This window comes from Herpailurus yagouaroundi, unplaced genomic scaffold (genome assembly GCF_014898765.1).
Source record: "Herpailurus yagouaroundi ecotype Mexico unplaced genomic scaffold, PumYag 181, whole genome shotgun sequence".
In the NCBI taxonomy this organism is placed as follows: Eukaryota; Metazoa; Chordata; class Mammalia; order Carnivora; family Felidae; genus Herpailurus; species Herpailurus yagouaroundi.
The window spans coordinates 28,385,346-28,402,100 of record NW_024412412.1 but is presented as its reverse complement, the minus strand read 5'-3'; the positions used below and the strand labels follow the sequence as shown (position 1 = coordinate 28,402,100).

Here is a 16,755-nt window from a genome sequence, read left to right as displayed (position 1 = left end):
CACTTTCTATATAGCATTCAGTGAACTAGCCAATTCCAAATCAAAGCACACACTTCACTTATAAAAATGTCAAATTATAAAAATGTTATAAAAACTGAATGATACAAATAACCAAGTAGGATTAAGAGTGGAAAAGGATTAAGAGTGGCTCAGTCGGTTAAGCATCTGACTCTTGGTTTCCGTTCAGGTCATGATCTCACAGTTCATGAGATCAAGCCCCACATTGGGCTCCACACTGACAGCAGGGAGCCTGTTTGGGATTGTCTCTCTCCCTCTCTCTCTGCCCCTCTCCTGTTCCTATAGGTGCACGCACACACACTCTCTCTCAAAAAAAAAAACAAAAAAGCTGGAAGTGTAAAAGGACTTGGAACATTTGTATAACAATAACTACCACCACCAACAAAAGCAAACTTTCCTCCATATTTCTCAAGATGTTACCTAGATCGGTAAGAACTTTTTGACATGTGATACCAGAATTCACAGATAACTTCTGATTTTTCCATTTACGCAAATCTCTGTGAAAGGTGTTAGAATTTTCTTCCTATATATTCTGATTCCTAGCAAAGTTTTTGCTACATGTAATGGCATAGCCTTACAAGTTATTTTTTATCCTAATATGAAGTATAAAATATTCTACTTTCTTAAAAAATTAACTTTTGTGGTTTTTTGTTAAGATAATTTCATTTTATTGTTTTTATTTTAATTCCAGTATTCTTTTTTTTTTTCCAACGTTTATTTATTTTTGCGACAGAGAGAGACAGAGCATGAATGGGGGAGGGGCAGAGAGAGAGGGAGACACAGAATCGGAAACAGGCTCCGGGCTGTGAGCCATCAGCCCAGAGCCTGACGCGGGGCTCGAACTCCCGGACCGCGAGATCATGACCTGGCTGAAGTCGGACGCTTAACCGACTGCGCCACCCAGGCGCTCCTTAATTCCAATATTCTTAACATATAGTGTTATATTAGTTTCAGATGTACAGTATAGTGATTCAGCAATTCTGTACATCATTACTCAGTGCTCATCATGATAAGTGAACTTTTAATTCCCTTCACCTGTTTCATCCATCCCTTACCCACTTCCCCTCTGATAGGCTTTATTTTAAGTGAGTACCCTCAGTTAAAGTTATTTTTTTCCAATAAGAACATGTTTTACCTGAAACATACTTCTGAATACATGATCTAAAATACATATATGCACCACAGGAACTAGGAAAAAAAAAAAGTAACTCTCATTTAGTGGAGGAAGGAAGTAACAAAGAAAAATCAGAAATAAATAAAATAGAGACCAGAATAAACAATAACTTAACTTTTCAAGTAATGATCAGTTTTCCAAAAAATAAACAAAATTGGCAATGATTTAACTACATTAAGAAAAAAAGAGAAAAGACTCAAAAACCAATATGAGAAAACACAGAAATACATAGTGTGATAATAGATTACTATAAACAATTATATACTAACAAATCACGTAACTTAGGGAAAAAAGCAGATAATTCTAAAAATGTACAAGTTAACACGACTGAGTCATGAATCTTGAGTCCAAGAAATAGGAAATCTTCTTATACCAATAATAAGAAAAATTGAATTTGAAATCAAAAATCTCCCAGCACAGAAAAGCCCAAGACCATATGATTTCATTGGTGAATTCTACCAAACATTAAAGAAAATAATGACAATTTTTCTCAAAATCTTACAAATAGTGAAATAGAGGGAACACATTCAAAATCATTCCATGAAGCCAATACTATTCTGATACCAAAGCGGGATAAAAACAAAACAAGAACAAAAAAAAGTGTAGTTCATCTGATAGAAGCATTGCTACTTGCACATAATTTCAAAAAGTCATGATACTAAATATATGTAATGAAAGACAGTTGTCTGTTGTCCCATTCTCTTCTGTTCCTAGTTATACTTCCTGGGGGCAGCAACCTTCAACTTCTGTAGTTACTTTCCTAGGTATTCACCTCCACACTTATAGGTAATATGCTTTTACTAGTGTTTCTTGATTTATCAATGATAGAAATTATCCATTGATTTTTGTCATCATTGTAGATAAAAACATAACTCCTAACCACCACCATCTCACTACCTACCTCCATCCTTCCAACATATTTATAATTTTTTGTTAGAAATCAGTGCTCACATTATTATGATCTAGATACTGTTTTCTACAACTGTGATTGTCTAACTTTTTTCCTTAGAATTAATAATAGCTTTTTTAGCCTGCTTTTAAATGTAACATTTTTTCTGCAAATGTGCTAGTACTTGCCTGTAATGGTTTTTGGGGTGCTAAGATACATAAGTTCCTTTTTCTTTTTAAGTTAGAGAATTTTTTTTTAATTGAAGTATAGTTGATGTACAATGTTATATTAGTTCCAGGTGTGTGGAGAATTCGGTTTTGGAGCCCTCCATTGTCCTGCTTCAGTCTATACTGAGGGTTTCCTAGAAATTGTGTGCCAGTTTCATCCATCCTAAGGTCACTACTCTGGGTTGGATTCGTTCTTTTTTTTTTTTTTTTTTTTAAATCCCATGTCATCTTTATTTTAGATTCATTCTTTTTTTTCCCACCCCAAAGCACATCTTCCAGTAGTTTTCTAAGAAAGGGTATATGTTAATACTTGCATGTATGTTAACCCTTGCACACCTGCCAAAGACTTTCTCTTACCCAAGTACTGACATCATGTGAGCCAGGCAGGGTAAAAGAGTTAAGTATTCTATAACTTTCTACCCAAGTCCTGTTTTTCCTGGTGTTACCTGAGTTGTGAAACTTCAGTCTTACCAATACGAGCAGCTGTATTCTGGTTGCACAATCCTCATCTCTGTCTATACCAGTTTCATATTTGGAATATTCATATAGCCAAAACTATCAAAGACAACAATATTTGATCAAAGCATCCTTTGTCTACCAATTGTTATTATATCATTTGATAGCAGTGGTCAAATTAGAGACTTGATTTCACCTTCTCTACATTTCACCTAATCAGTGAATTTTAGAACACTGAGATGGTTCCAGTTAGAATGAACACAGTCTAATTATATTACTATTTTAAAATTTATTATTCTTTAATAAAGTTAAGAACTCAGGTTGATAAAAAATTTTAAGCTCCTTTAAATAAATCATTAAAAGCCAAGTTTCAATATAGTAATATAATTCTGGTTGTACAAGTTCCTCCTGAAACATTCAGGCCTCTGTTTTCTTTGTCAGTAATGGGCTGGGTATTAGGTCAGGATGAGTGCCAGTTTGATACTTTAGGAATTTTTTGTTTTTTACTTTAGGAAATTTATGAAGTGTAATAGTTACAGTATGGAATGCTAAATGGAGAGTATTGGGATTATTGAAAAATAGCAAATGTTTGGTGGTCACATATTTTTTGTTAGCACCATTCAGCTGCCTACCACTCAGTTGTGTAACATGTCTATCTTTTTTTTCTGTTGTAGATTGCCATACTTTGGCATACTATTGTCAACTTAGTAGTAATCTTTGGTGGGGGAAATAGTAAATAGTACATTAAAGTTCATAATTGGTAGTTGTTAATTTTTTAAAAATTCATATTGATTTTAATAAATGTCCTGAAATCAGAAACATTGAAATTTGAAAAAAAATATGTTGCCTAGAAATGATATAACACAATTGTTATATCAGTCTTCAGTCATACACACATAATGAAACCCCGTGAATGAGTGGTCAGAAAGAGGGAGGATATTACTGTAGGTATGTGAAGCACAAATTTGTCTAAACCCTCTGTGTGTATTTTTTTCTACCCTCACTTAGTTGTTCACCTGGTATAGAATTGAAAGTTTTCCTTTGAAACTAACAAGGTTGTTACACACTGAGCTGATGACTTGCCTGCTATCATATTTCTTCTTTCCTAAATTGTTCAGTATTGCATTTTTTAAACTTCATATAAATGGCACCCTACTTTACTCTTTCACAACTTGTTTTTTTTTTTTAATTTTTTTTTTCAACGTTTATTTATTTTTGGGACAGAGAGAGACAGAGCATGAATGGGGGAGTGGCAGAGAGAGAGGGAGACACAGAATCGGAAACAGGCTCCAGGCTCCGAGCCATCAGCCCAGAGCCTGACGCAGGGCTCGAACTCACGGACCGCGAGATCGTGACCTGGCTGAAGTCGGACGCTTAACCGACTGCGCCACCCAGGCGCCCCTCACAACTTGTTTTGACATTACGTTTCATGTAGCTGTAGTCGATTCATTTTCACTCATGTTGTATTCCCTGGCATGTTTGTATACCACAGTTTATCCATCCTGCTGGTTAGTGATGGACATCAGCAACAATGCTGCTCTGAACACTCCTCGGTTTGCTTTTAGGTGTACATGTACAGGAGCTTCTCTAGGATAATGGTTGTCAGAGATGTTGGTTTTAAAATTTGACATTTCCACCCTAACTGCAGTGCAATACAATCCAGTTCAAATGCTGACCATCTGTATTTAGTGTCAGACTCCACTAGAACTAAGTCTTCCGCAAAACTGTCCTTACTTCAGATGTCAGTCACAAGTGGTTCCCCAAGCTGCCCATACCTGTGACCAACTGCTTACAAATTCAGAGGTTCCCACGAACCCCCTCAGTTTCAATAATTCACTAGAACAACACCCAGAACTCGAAAAGCACTGTACCTAAAATTAGTTTTATTACAAAGGACATACATAGAATGCAGTCCTGGGAGGGTCCTGAACAGACCATGTCTTCCCTCCATGAAGTCTGGAGGCATCACCCTTACAGCACATCATTGCGTTCACCAATCAGTAAGCTCCCTTGAGCTGTAGTGTCCAGTGTTTATAGGGGTTTTATTAAGGAGGTGCAATTGATTAAATCATTGGACATGTGATTGAACTCATTCTTAAGCCTTCTCCCGGGTGGAGCAACTGAAAGTCCTAGCCATCTAATCACGTACATGGTTTTCTGGTGACCAGCCCCAATTTTGAAACTATGTAGGGGCCCACCATGAGTCACCTTTTAGCATAACAAAGTCACTCCTGTCATTTAGGACATTCCAAGGGTTTTTGAAACTCTTTGCTGGGACAAAACCAAATGTATTCTTTATATAGGATCCCTTTAATCACCCTTCAAATTTAAGACCGTAAAGAACTTTTGTTAATGAGGATTGTATCTCCTGTACCTAGTTAAAATCAAGAAATTTTTAAATATATTAATTTTTCATTCAGAAATAGCAACACATCCATCATATTGACATAAGTAATATTTTAATGAAAAATAACTATTTCCCAAAAAAGTGCTGTTGTTTTCTATTACTGCAAGTCAGGCTAATAGAAATCAGGTGTGGGGCACCCTGGGTGGCTCACTTGGTTGACTTGTGATTTCAGCTCAGGTCATGATCTCACAGTTCATGAGTTCAAGCCCAGTATCAGGCTCTGCGCTGACAGCATGTTTATTTTTGAGAGAGAGACAGAGTGCAACCGGGGGAGGGGCAGAGAGAGAGCAGGAGACACAGAATCCGAAGCAGTTTCCAGGCTCTGATCTGTCAGCACAGAGCCCGATGCAGGGTTTGAACTCAAGAACCACAAGATCATGACCTGAGCCAAGTCGGACACTTCACTGACTGAGCCACCAAGGCACCCCTAAAAAATAAACAAACATTTAATAAATAGATAAATAAATAAACTTAAAAAAAAAAAAGAAATGAATTCTCACACCTGCTTCTGCATTTAGTCTTCTGCAGTTTTTGTTGTTTTGGTTGAAGAATATGAAGATAATATGACCTCACAGATATGTAGGTGGAAAAGAGGACCTGCTGACACCTTGAAATGCTCTTAAGGACTCCCAGAAGTTTTCGGATCACACTTTGTGAATTGCTTCTTGAGTATTTATACCTAGAGAATGGAGTTACTAGGTCAGAAGATAATGCACATCTTCAGCCTTACTAGATAATGCCTAGTTGTTTTCTAAAGTGACAGTACCAGTTTACAGAGTCACCAGAAGTATATGAGAGTTCCACTTGCTCTGGCACCTTTTTAAGCATTTGATATTGTCAGACTTTAATATTTTCTGATCTGAGAGGTATGGAAAAAATATTTCGTTGTAGTTTTAAATTTGTGTTTTTGTTTTCCATATGGCTAGGTTCTGTTTGAATACTGTAGATTGCCTCACTGATTTGAAATACCATTATTAACATCTGCAAAATCTTGGGGACTTTTGGTCTTTTTTCTCACTCTGGTATTCCATTGTTTATTTTTGTGTCAATAACTACAGTTTTAAATTGCCTATTATTTACTATCCTCTCTCTTATTAATAAAACCTAAATTTAACTGAGTGATATTACCCAGCTAATTATAATTGCTATAATTATTGAATAAATTATAATATTTAATAGTGCCAGTTTTCTTCCTCCAGTAACTTTCTCAGAATTTCCTTGATTGTTTCTTTTCCATATAACCTTTAGTATTATTTTTGTCAATTTCAAGATTGAATCAACTTTAGAGGCTTAATGTAGGACAATTTTAAATATTCACCATAATAAGTATTCCTCAAAAATAAAGTATGCTCATTCCCTCTTTAAGCAAGTCTTTTATGACCTTCAGAGTTTTTAGAAGTCTTCTTATCAGCCCAGACCATTTCTTCAGTTTATTCTTATGTATTTTATATTTTTCGTTGCAATAGTGAACAAATTATTTTCAAGAGTTTATAAATTTATAAAGATAAAACTTAAGGTAATAAAAATATAAACTGATAAATTCCTCCACATTCCTAAACCACCTAGTATTCTTTTCTCCATAGACAACTAACGTTATTGATTTCTTTTAAAGATAATTTCAGGGTGCCTGGGTGGCTCCGTCTGAGTTTGGCCCGGGTCATGATCTTGCAGTTTGTGAGTTCGAGCCCCACATCAGGCTCTGTGATGACAGTTCAGAGCCTAGAGTTTGCTTTGGATTCTGTATCTCCTTCTCTCTGCCCCTACCCTGCTCACACTTTGTTTCTCTCTCTCTTTCTCAAAAATAAGTTACCATTAAAACAAATTTTTAAAGATAATTTATGCACATTTAGCCACTTTTATGCTTCTGTTTTTATTCTGGAAAGTTCCAAAATATATGAAAATAGAATACTATAATGAGTCCCCAAGTACCCATTTTCAAGCTTCAGCAGTTATTAACTGGATAATTTTAAAGCAAGTAACCCAGATATTATATCACTCTTTGTTTTGTGTGTGTGTGTGTGTGTGTGTGTGTGTGTGTGTGTGTGTGTGTGTGAAATCAACTATTGATTTTAAATCAACTTTATTGAGAATGCAACCTAGGAAAAAGAGATGAAATATATGAATTAGGTGTTAAGAAACATGAAAAATAAAGGTGTAGAAGTTTAAACACAGGTAACTAAAATTTCTATTCTAAGGAAATAGAACAATGCCACAACAATATTCAGAGAAAAAGTTGCAGAAAATTTCACAAAAATGTCAAAGATACCAAACCTTAAATACAAGTCCATGAAATATTTACACTAGAACATTATAATGAAAATGCAGAACACCAGAGATGAAGAGATTTTAAAAGCTGTCAGAGAAAAAAGATTTGCCCTTAAATGAGTGACAATTATATTGGAGGGGATTTCTTTTTTTTTTTTTTTTCAACGTTTTATTTATTTTTGGGACAGAGAGAGACAGAGCATGAACGGGGGAGGGGCAGAGAGAGAGGGAGACACAGAATCGGAAACAGGCTCCAGGCTCTGAGCCATCAGCCCAGAGCCCGACGCGGGGCTCGAACTCACGGACCGCGAGATGGTGACCTGGCTGAAGTCGGACGCTTACCGACTGCGCCACCCAGGCGCCCCGCGGAGGTGATTTCTTAACAGGAGCAGTGGGTCACAGGAAGTAGTGGGATAGTATCTTAAGAGAGCTGAGAAAATAGCAGTCAGTCTAGAATTTTATACCCAGGAAAATTTAACCTATACAGGATGTCTTTCAAAAAAAAAAAATAGAATTTGTCATTCAATTGTAAAAGATTTAAAACTTCCCCTTTAGGTTCAGGGAAAAGACCAAGGTACCTGCCATTATCACTTATATTTGACATATGTTAGAACTTCTAGCCTGCGCAGTAAGGCAAGCACAAGAAATAAATGGTATAATAATTGGAAAAAAGAAACATGCTGAAAATCATTATAATATGCCCTTCCTCATTCAGAAAGGTTATGATTGTTCATGAAGACAAATTATTAGAATCAATAGAAGCATAGCAAGGTTGCTGGCAGTGTACAGAAATCAGTTTCAATGAAAGTCATTTTGCCTAACAGTTGAGTGTATTCATGCCAATGTCAGACTGCCTGGCTTTGAATTCCAACAAACACTTCCTAGCTTTCTGTCCTTGGGCACATTATTTAACTTACACTTTTTCCCCTAATTTAAAATAAGGGAATCTTATAGGGATATGATGATTAAGTGGATCAATATATATCTAAAGCACTTAGATAAGTGTCTGGTTCCTAATAAGTGTTACGGATAAATATTGTCATTATCATGAACACCACTTTAAACATTAGCAGTGAATACAATACAACTTTTTAAAAAGATAATGTGTAGTGATTTAAAAATTATGACAAACTTAAGAATAAATCCTTTATTTTTTTAATGTTTGTTTACTTTTGAGAGACAGAGAGAGCAAGGGAGGGGCACAGAGAAGGAGACAGAGGATCCAAGCAGGCTCCAAGATGTCAGCACAGAGCCTCACGTGGGACTCCAACACCATGAACCATGAGATCATGACCTGAGCTGAAGTTGGACATTTAACTGACTCAGCCACCCAGGCACCCCAGAACTTACAATAAATTCTTTAAAACATGTTATACCCTTGTGGAAAAAAGAAATCTTTATTGAAAGATATAAAGGACATGAATAAATAGGAAGATAGCCCATGTTCAAGAGAGGAAGACTCATAAAACAATATCATTGATCAGTAGTAGATCAGTGAAATTCCAATTAAAACCTAAACAAGATTTCTTATTAGACAAACTTATTTTACATTTATTTATTTATTTATTTATTTATTTACATCCAAGTTAGTTAGCATATAGTGCAACACTGATTTCAGGAGTAGATTCTTTAATGCCCCTTATCCATGTAGCCCATCCCCCTCCCACAGCCCCTCTAGCAACCCTTTGTTTGTTCTCTATATTTAAGAGTCTCTTATGTTTTAGACAAACTTATTTTAAAATATGTGTGTAAGAGCAAAGGTGTTTCAAAAAACAAGATTTGTTTTTTATTTTCTTTTGGTTTTATCCTAACATATATCAAGATTTATTATTGTGTGGTGTTGGTGCAGGAATGCAGAAAGACACCAATAAAACAGATCAGAGAGCCTAGAAATCATACATATGTGGAAAGCTGATTAATGTCAGAGATACCAGAGATAAATAGGGAAAGGAAAGATTTTTCTAATGCTACCATGGTTTGATACTCATATGGAAAAATTGAGCCCTTCTAACCTCAGACTAACATGAATTTCAGGTTATTTAAGGACTTGAAGGTAAAAGGCAAAACTATAAAACTTTTCATAGAAGAGAATAGAGAGGATATTCCTTATGATCTTGGGGAGAATTATTAAAGTTTATCAAAAGCAAAAACAAAATATAAGGAAAAAGTGTATAAATTCAACCACATTAAATATTTTTCAAAAAAGTGAAAAGATAAGTTTAAAAAGTGAGGGGAAATTATTTGCAACAAATATGATTGATGAAGTGCTCATATCTCAAAAAGATTTTTTTTGGGGGGCGCCTGGGTGGCTCAGTCAGTTAAGCGGCCGACTTCGGCTCAGGTCATGATCTCACAGTCCATGAGTTTGAGCCCCGCATCGGACTCTGTGCTGACAGCTCAGAGCTTGGAGCCTGTTTCAGATTCTGTGTCTCCCTCTTTCTCTGACCCTCCCCACATTCATGCTCTGTCTCTCTCTGTCTCAAAAATAAATAAATGTTAAGAAAAATTTAAAAAAAAAAGACTTTTTTTTGGCAAATACATAGAGTAGAATAAATAGCCTCATAAAAAAGTGGGTAAAAAACATGAACAGGCATTTCACGGGTTTGAAAACACAAATGACCAATAAATATACACAGTCTTATGAAAAATCAGACAAATGCAAACTAACCACAGTGAGATAGCATTTGCAGATATTGAATCGGCAGGAATTAAAGTCTGGGCCAGTATTATGTGAGTTGAGAATATGGAACAACTGGAACTCTCCTACACTGCTGGTGTTAAGATAAGAATCCAGTATAATAAAAGGTTGAGAAATTAAACTACACAAAAATTAAAATTTTGCTATGGGATACAAATGCCATAAATGAAATTAAGACAAAAATATTGCAACCTTTATTATGACAGACAAAAACTAATATCTCTGTGTATAAAATCCTTACAAATCATTAAAAACCATCTTATTTGTAAAAAAGAAAAAATGGAGAAAAAGATAGGAACAAGTGACAGGAAAAAAATGACTCAACCTCACTAGTAATGAAAGAAATGCAAATTAAAACCACAAGATTTTGTTTTTGTTGTTGGCTAAAATAAGTTTGATAAATACTACTAAAAAAATCTTCAAAGAGAATATTCTCTTATTTCCCTTATAGAAGTAAACATTAAAACAATAATGTTTTAGTGTTGAATTGTTAAGAGACTGAGAAAGGACCACCTGAAATCAGGATTATGAAGTCACAGCAATCAGGGAAGAGTGGGGCAGATTGGTCAAAAGTATCAAATGTAAACAGGCCAAGTAAGTTATGAGCCAGAAGTGTGCTTACGTGAGTGAGAGACTGATGTGAAAAAGGGAACTGAAGATTGCTGTTGAGGTGGAGTTGGAAATCAAAGTAGATTGAGGAGGAAGTAAGGTGATCTAGATAAAGACATGTATAACCCTGGTAGAATCCTATTTTGGTTTTGAAATGATCAGGTTTGAGCCTGTTTAAATGCTGTTGGGCAAGATGCAGAGAAGCAAAGTGAGTAGGGATTCACTCACTTTGAAATTCTTAATACAGTAGAGAGATAATTGAGACAATGGGAGTATGGGAGAAAGAGCCCTGAAATGGAAATCATAAGACCTAGTTTTTATTGTCCCAACTAGTTGTGTTGCTTCATCTCTGACAGGGGTTGGCAAACTCTTTCTGTAAAGGGCTAGGTAGTAAATATTTTAGTCTGTGGGCCCCAGAGTGTCTGTCACATTTACTCACCTATGCTTTTCTAATAGTAAAGCAGCCATAGACAATAGATAAATTGGTGTGGCTGTGTCCCAGTAAAATTTACTTACCATGGACCCTTAAATTTGAGTTGCAGATAATTTTTTAAGCGACAAATACTATTCCTGACTTTTTTCCAGTCATTTAAATTTCAGTCCCTATGAAAACTAATAGTGGGCCAGCATTTGCCAATCCCTGATCTGTAAAATGAAAGATACGACAAAAATGTATTTTATTTCTCCATTGTATAGTCTTAACTAAGGGATTCTTGGCTTAATTTCACTAAGTGTGTATGCAGTTTATCATATGTGTGATCTGATTTAACCATTTGCTTATCAAATAATTCTTAGTCTGAACCATTTAGAACTCTGCAGAAGAACTCAGAAATTACTTTTGTGACTTAAGTTCTGAGAGTATTCTTTATTCATCAGGAACTCTTTCTTGAGATTACTAGAAGAAGAATGAATGATCTTTGTCATATCTGCATATCATCATTACAGTAACTTCTGTAATATTCTAAAGTAGACTTATTTTTTACTTAAGTATATTTTGGGATGGAAAATGAATAGGAAGTCAGTATTATTTGGCACAAATAGAAGGTAAGTGTAAAAATAAGTTAGAACAGTATTATTTGCCAGAAAATCCTGAAACTGAGGCATTGCTTTTGTTGTTGTTAAAGATCAGCAAAGTTTTAGAGATTTTAAAGATAAATTAATAACAGGCTGATTCATACAAAAGTTTGAAAGAGAACTAAAAAAAACTTTCTCATTAATGCTTTTGTGTATCTGCAGTCATCCTGAGTTACCTTGTATAAAGGACTCAACTGATGCAGTTGAGTCTCATTAAAGAAACTCTAAGGCTAAGTTTTTCACTTGAAACAGGTTCTGTTATTAAGACTCTTTGACAATCAGGTTAAAGATTTTGCAGGTTTATTTAGTAATCTCTAATCTCCCAAACATGCAAGTCCTTAATGTTTGATGATGGTCTTCGGAAACCCAATACAAATATTCTTCTAAAATGGACTTCAAGAGGATCAAATATTTAGCCTGACTATTTGACATAAAAGGTATCTATTCTTTGGCCATTACTTGTCCCTGAAAAATGTAATACAATTCATAATGCACACAGAGTAACACACTGCAGAAGTTAGTGAATTGTTGGAGGTTAGTTGAGTAGTTGCTAGTATTAGAGAGCTATTAAGAGCTAGTATTAGAACCAACATCACTTGACTTCTAAGCTGGTTATCTTTGCAGTCCTGTGTTTCTTGACAAATAGTGTAACTTGGTTCCATAGGATAGACTTTAGGAATATACAAATAGTTAATTGTGTCCATTATAGCATACAGGTGCTACAACCTTGTGAAATATTATTGATATTATCAGCCTTAGAGAAGTTAGGCATTTTGCCTAATATAACATTGTTAATTAATGGTAGAACCAAAATTTGAAACATTATGATTTTTTTGCCTTTCTAAGTAAAATTCATTCTTCATCTAAAACTTCATCTAAGTTTTCTCTTACAAGCTGAAACACTCTTTACTCCCAGAAATTCCCAAGCCCTTTTCTTTTTTCCCTTTAACTTGCCTTTATACCTTTTATTTCTTGACATTTGCCCTTGTGAGCACTGCCAGCCCACTGTTACAGGGAAGCAGAGATAAAGGAAACAAAGGCATTCTTATTTTATTCTTAATTGAAAAGGTAGTGCTCCTGATATTTAGCAATTTGTTATAAATTTTTGATGTTCGTTACCAATTTCTCTGTCGCTTCCTCTTTCCTAAGATGTTTTTTTAAAAAAAAATCATAAGTCTATGAGATAATCATAGTCTATTGAGAGAATCACTTGATTTTTCTTTTTTAGTGTATAGGCAAAATACTTTCAAAAGGTTTATGTAGTAAATGAGATGTACATATTTCCTATTGATAAATCTCCCTTGCATTTCTGGGGTGAACTCAGATGGTTTGTGATATATTAATATCATTTTTACTTTAATTTTTTTATTTTTTAAGTTTATTTGAGAGAGAGAGAGAGCACGAGCAGGGGAGGGGCAGAGAGAGAATCCCAAGCAACCTCCACATTCCGTGCTGAACCCAACATGGGGCTCGATCTCACAATTGTGAGATCATCACCTGAACTGAAATCAGGAGTTGTATGCTTAACCAACTGAACCATCCAGGAGCCCCATAATATCATTTTTACTTTTAGAATCAGTTTGTAACTTCTAATTTAATTTCTTCTTGACAGTACTAAGATGATAAATTCTTGTAATTCCTTCTTAAATCAGTTTTAATAATTTTTTCCTAGAATGTATTATTTTGTATAATCTTTAAGTGTGTTAGCTTAACATTGATCATAATATACATACTTATTTTTTAAGTGTTTATTTATTTACTTTTGAGAGAGAGAGCATGAGTGGGAGAGAGGCAGAGAGAGAATCCCAAGCAGGATTCACACTGTCAGCATAGAACCCGATGTGGTTCTTGATCTAACAAACCACGAGATTATGACCTGAGTGAAAATCAAGAGTCAGACACTCAACCATTTGCATACATATGTAAAAACATATCCTGTTATATACTACAGAACAGGATATGTTTATGGGACTGTGAATATGAATATAAAGATTTATATGAATTTGTTATCACTTTAATATGGCTAAGTTGTTTAGGCTGAAGTTTTTCAAGTATTATTCCTACTTGAAAAATTGCTGGGTGCAACTTAATAAAGAACGTTGAAGGGCGCCTGGGTGGCTTAGTCGGTTAAGCGTCCAACTTCAGATGCTCAGGTCATGATCTCACAGCTTGTGGGTTTGAGCCCCACATCAGGCTCTGTGCTGACGGCTCAGAGCCTTGAGCGTGCTTCACATTCTTTGTCTCCGTCTCTCTCTGCTCCTCCCCTGCTCATACTCTTCTCTGTCTCTCAAAAATAAACAAACATTAAAAAAAATTTTTTTTAAAGAACATCGAATACCATTGTGCCCTGAATATTCATTTTTCACTACAGTTTTTAACTTAGCTAATTTGTGACTTAGTGTTATCCTAAGCACTAAGGAACAAAACCAGTGAATTTCAGAGGCCCATTTTATTAGTAAATTGTACTAGAGGAACATTGTATAAGCAACCATACAGCTAAAATAGTACCCACCTTTCCTGAAAATACAATTTAACTATAGTTAAAGGCAGTATTGAGGATTGTTGCAGCACTTGGCCCTTCAAGTATATTCAAATGATGGTAGTATCCCTTTGTGTACAGTAGGTATAGATCACGATTAATTGAAAAGTTTTCTTGTCATTTAAGTCATTAAATAAATTATTCTTCCTTTTCCCCCTTACCAGATGAACATGGCTATTTTGACAACTATCTCTCAGGCTGGTATATCTTGGCAGCAGTATTTCTTTTGTTGTTGCTGTTAAAGATTTTATTTTTACATAATCTCTGCACCCAACACAGGGCTCAAACTCACAATGCCAAGATAAAGAGTCACGTGCTCTACCAACTGAGTTAGCCAGGTGCCCTGACTCAAGATAGTGTATCTTGTGGGTGTTCTTGTTAGGTGGCAACACCACTGGTGTCTATCAGTGAAGCTAGATGAGAGAAAGGCTGATATTCTGTTTCTAGAGATTTCTGTCTATTCAGATTCCCTATTCTGATCCATGTTTGGGAGATTGTAAGATTATCTCCCATAAAGGGTGGAGTGGGGATTGAAGGGAAAATCTTTTGTGAACCTTCTGTAGAATTTTATCCTTTATGATCCTTCTGTAGAATTTTGGCAGCTCTTAATGTAGATTATGAGCTAAGTTGGAACTAAGCAGTTAATAGCTATCAGGAGGTCCATGAACCATATTATGAAATGGTATGAAAAAATCCATGTCTACATATATTTCTGTGTGTAGACTCCATAACTTTCCTTCAATACCTAGTATGAGTTCTACTTGAAAGGTTAAGAAATAACTGTATGTGTTGGGTGGGAGGGGAGGGAGGGTTGGAGAGAGAAAGAAGGGAGGAAAAGAAATCTGTTATAATATGACAATATATGTGGTCTTAATCCATTTATAGAGTGATACTATGGAACATTAGCCAATGATTGACTGTTTAGGCAATCCACTGTAGGGATAGTCCTGTAGTAGTTGATTTACAACTTTAGGTTTTTCCCACAGGCAGAGATTCTGATTTAGAGAATTCATTCTATTCACAGAAGTGTATAGACAAAATGCTTTTTAAAAACATAGTATTTGGCAAGAATTTTACCAAATGTTAATAAAAAGTTGTTGTTCAGAGGTGACTGGTGTCAGCTCAGGTAATGACTCACAGTCCGTGAGTTTGAGCTCCACATTGGGCTCACTGCCGTCAGCATAGAGCCTGCTTCAGATCCTCTGTCTCCTCCTCTCTCTGTCCCTACCCCATCAAAATTAAATAAACATTTTTTTAAAATTGTTTGGAAGTTATTAAACTTTTCAGGAACACACACTTTTAGCTACCCCATTACAGTTTTATAAATTACAGAGATAAGGTTTATTAGAAGCTACAAAATAAATATTTAAAACATTATGTAAAAGCTAAAGCTGTTAATTTTTTATTTTGGGTGACCTGACAAATTGTGATTGGAACCTGTTGTGAGTGTGACCAAGACAGTGTGTTCAATTCCATGTAAGAAATTTTAAAGTTTTACTGCCATTGCCTCTTATTAACTGACCTTTTGTTTAATAATTTCGGGTTGATATTAGGCCACCAACAAAATGGAAATGAAAGATATTGCTAAACACAAGACACTATGGAAAATGAACTCAACCAGTGAGCCTTTATTACTTGCTGGTGTAGAAGTCAATCCTTTGAAGAAATTCACTATTCCCAAGATCAGGAGGGCAGCTGGGAAAGGTAATATTTACTATTTCCAAGGAAGGCAGGGTTATTTCATAACTATTACTGCATTTTTCTGATTCTTAGTTTGTGTTCATCTTCTGTTTTGACTATATAAAATTAGATGAAGTCATGCCTTTAATTCCTTAAACACACATGTACCTTTGGTTCACACACAATGAAACAGACATGTCTCCTATCCCTTTCACTAAGTATACTTAAAATTGCCGGACATTATACACAAAACAAATAGTAGAAGACTTTGGAAGGTGTAGAGAAGATGGACCACTTAAAAACCCTGGGACTCAAGGAATGTCACTGCAGTAAGTTCTCTGGATTTTATGTTTTTGTTTCCTCCATGTCTCAGATCATATGCCAACAGTCCAGAATACCAGCTGGAATAGACACAGAAAGCCCCAAGAAAAGTGTCTTCTCCCTTGAAAAGGACTAGGAAGGGCACATCCTAGAAAAATAGAAACTTATTTGACAGTATGTCCCTTACTCCTACAAAAAACTAGGGGGAAAAATATAGCCGGTACACCTTTGTTAGCAAAAGCTAAGTGGAGGGCTTAGACTTCTATCCACTCCTCTCCCCTTCATGGCAGTAACAGGTTCCCCTCCCTGGCATCCCCTCCCCTGCAGTGTCAGTGGTTTTCCATCCCTGCCCTGTGGTGATGAGCCACCCCTTCTCACTTGGAATAGAGTCTATGAAG

The 16,755-nt window shown here is 35.6% G+C and overlaps 1 protein-coding gene across 5 annotated transcripts in view; it reads left to right on the top strand.

Annotated features, from left to right (window-relative positions):
* The window catches only part of TEX15 (testis expressed 15, meiosis and synapsis associated), a 101,769-nt gene that overhangs the window by 20,497 nt on the left and 64,517 nt on the right, over window positions 1–16,755 (top strand). For all 5 annotated transcript variants that reach the window (XM_040490184.1, XM_040490183.1, XM_040490182.1 and 2 more), the window contains exon 3: window positions 15,910–16,060. In XM_040490184.1, the coding sequence (XP_040346118.1) occupies window positions 15,922–16,060 (139 nt within the window). In that variant the 5' untranslated portion in view covers window positions 15,910–15,921. The remainder of the gene's footprint in view (window positions 1–15,909; window positions 16,061–16,755) is intronic.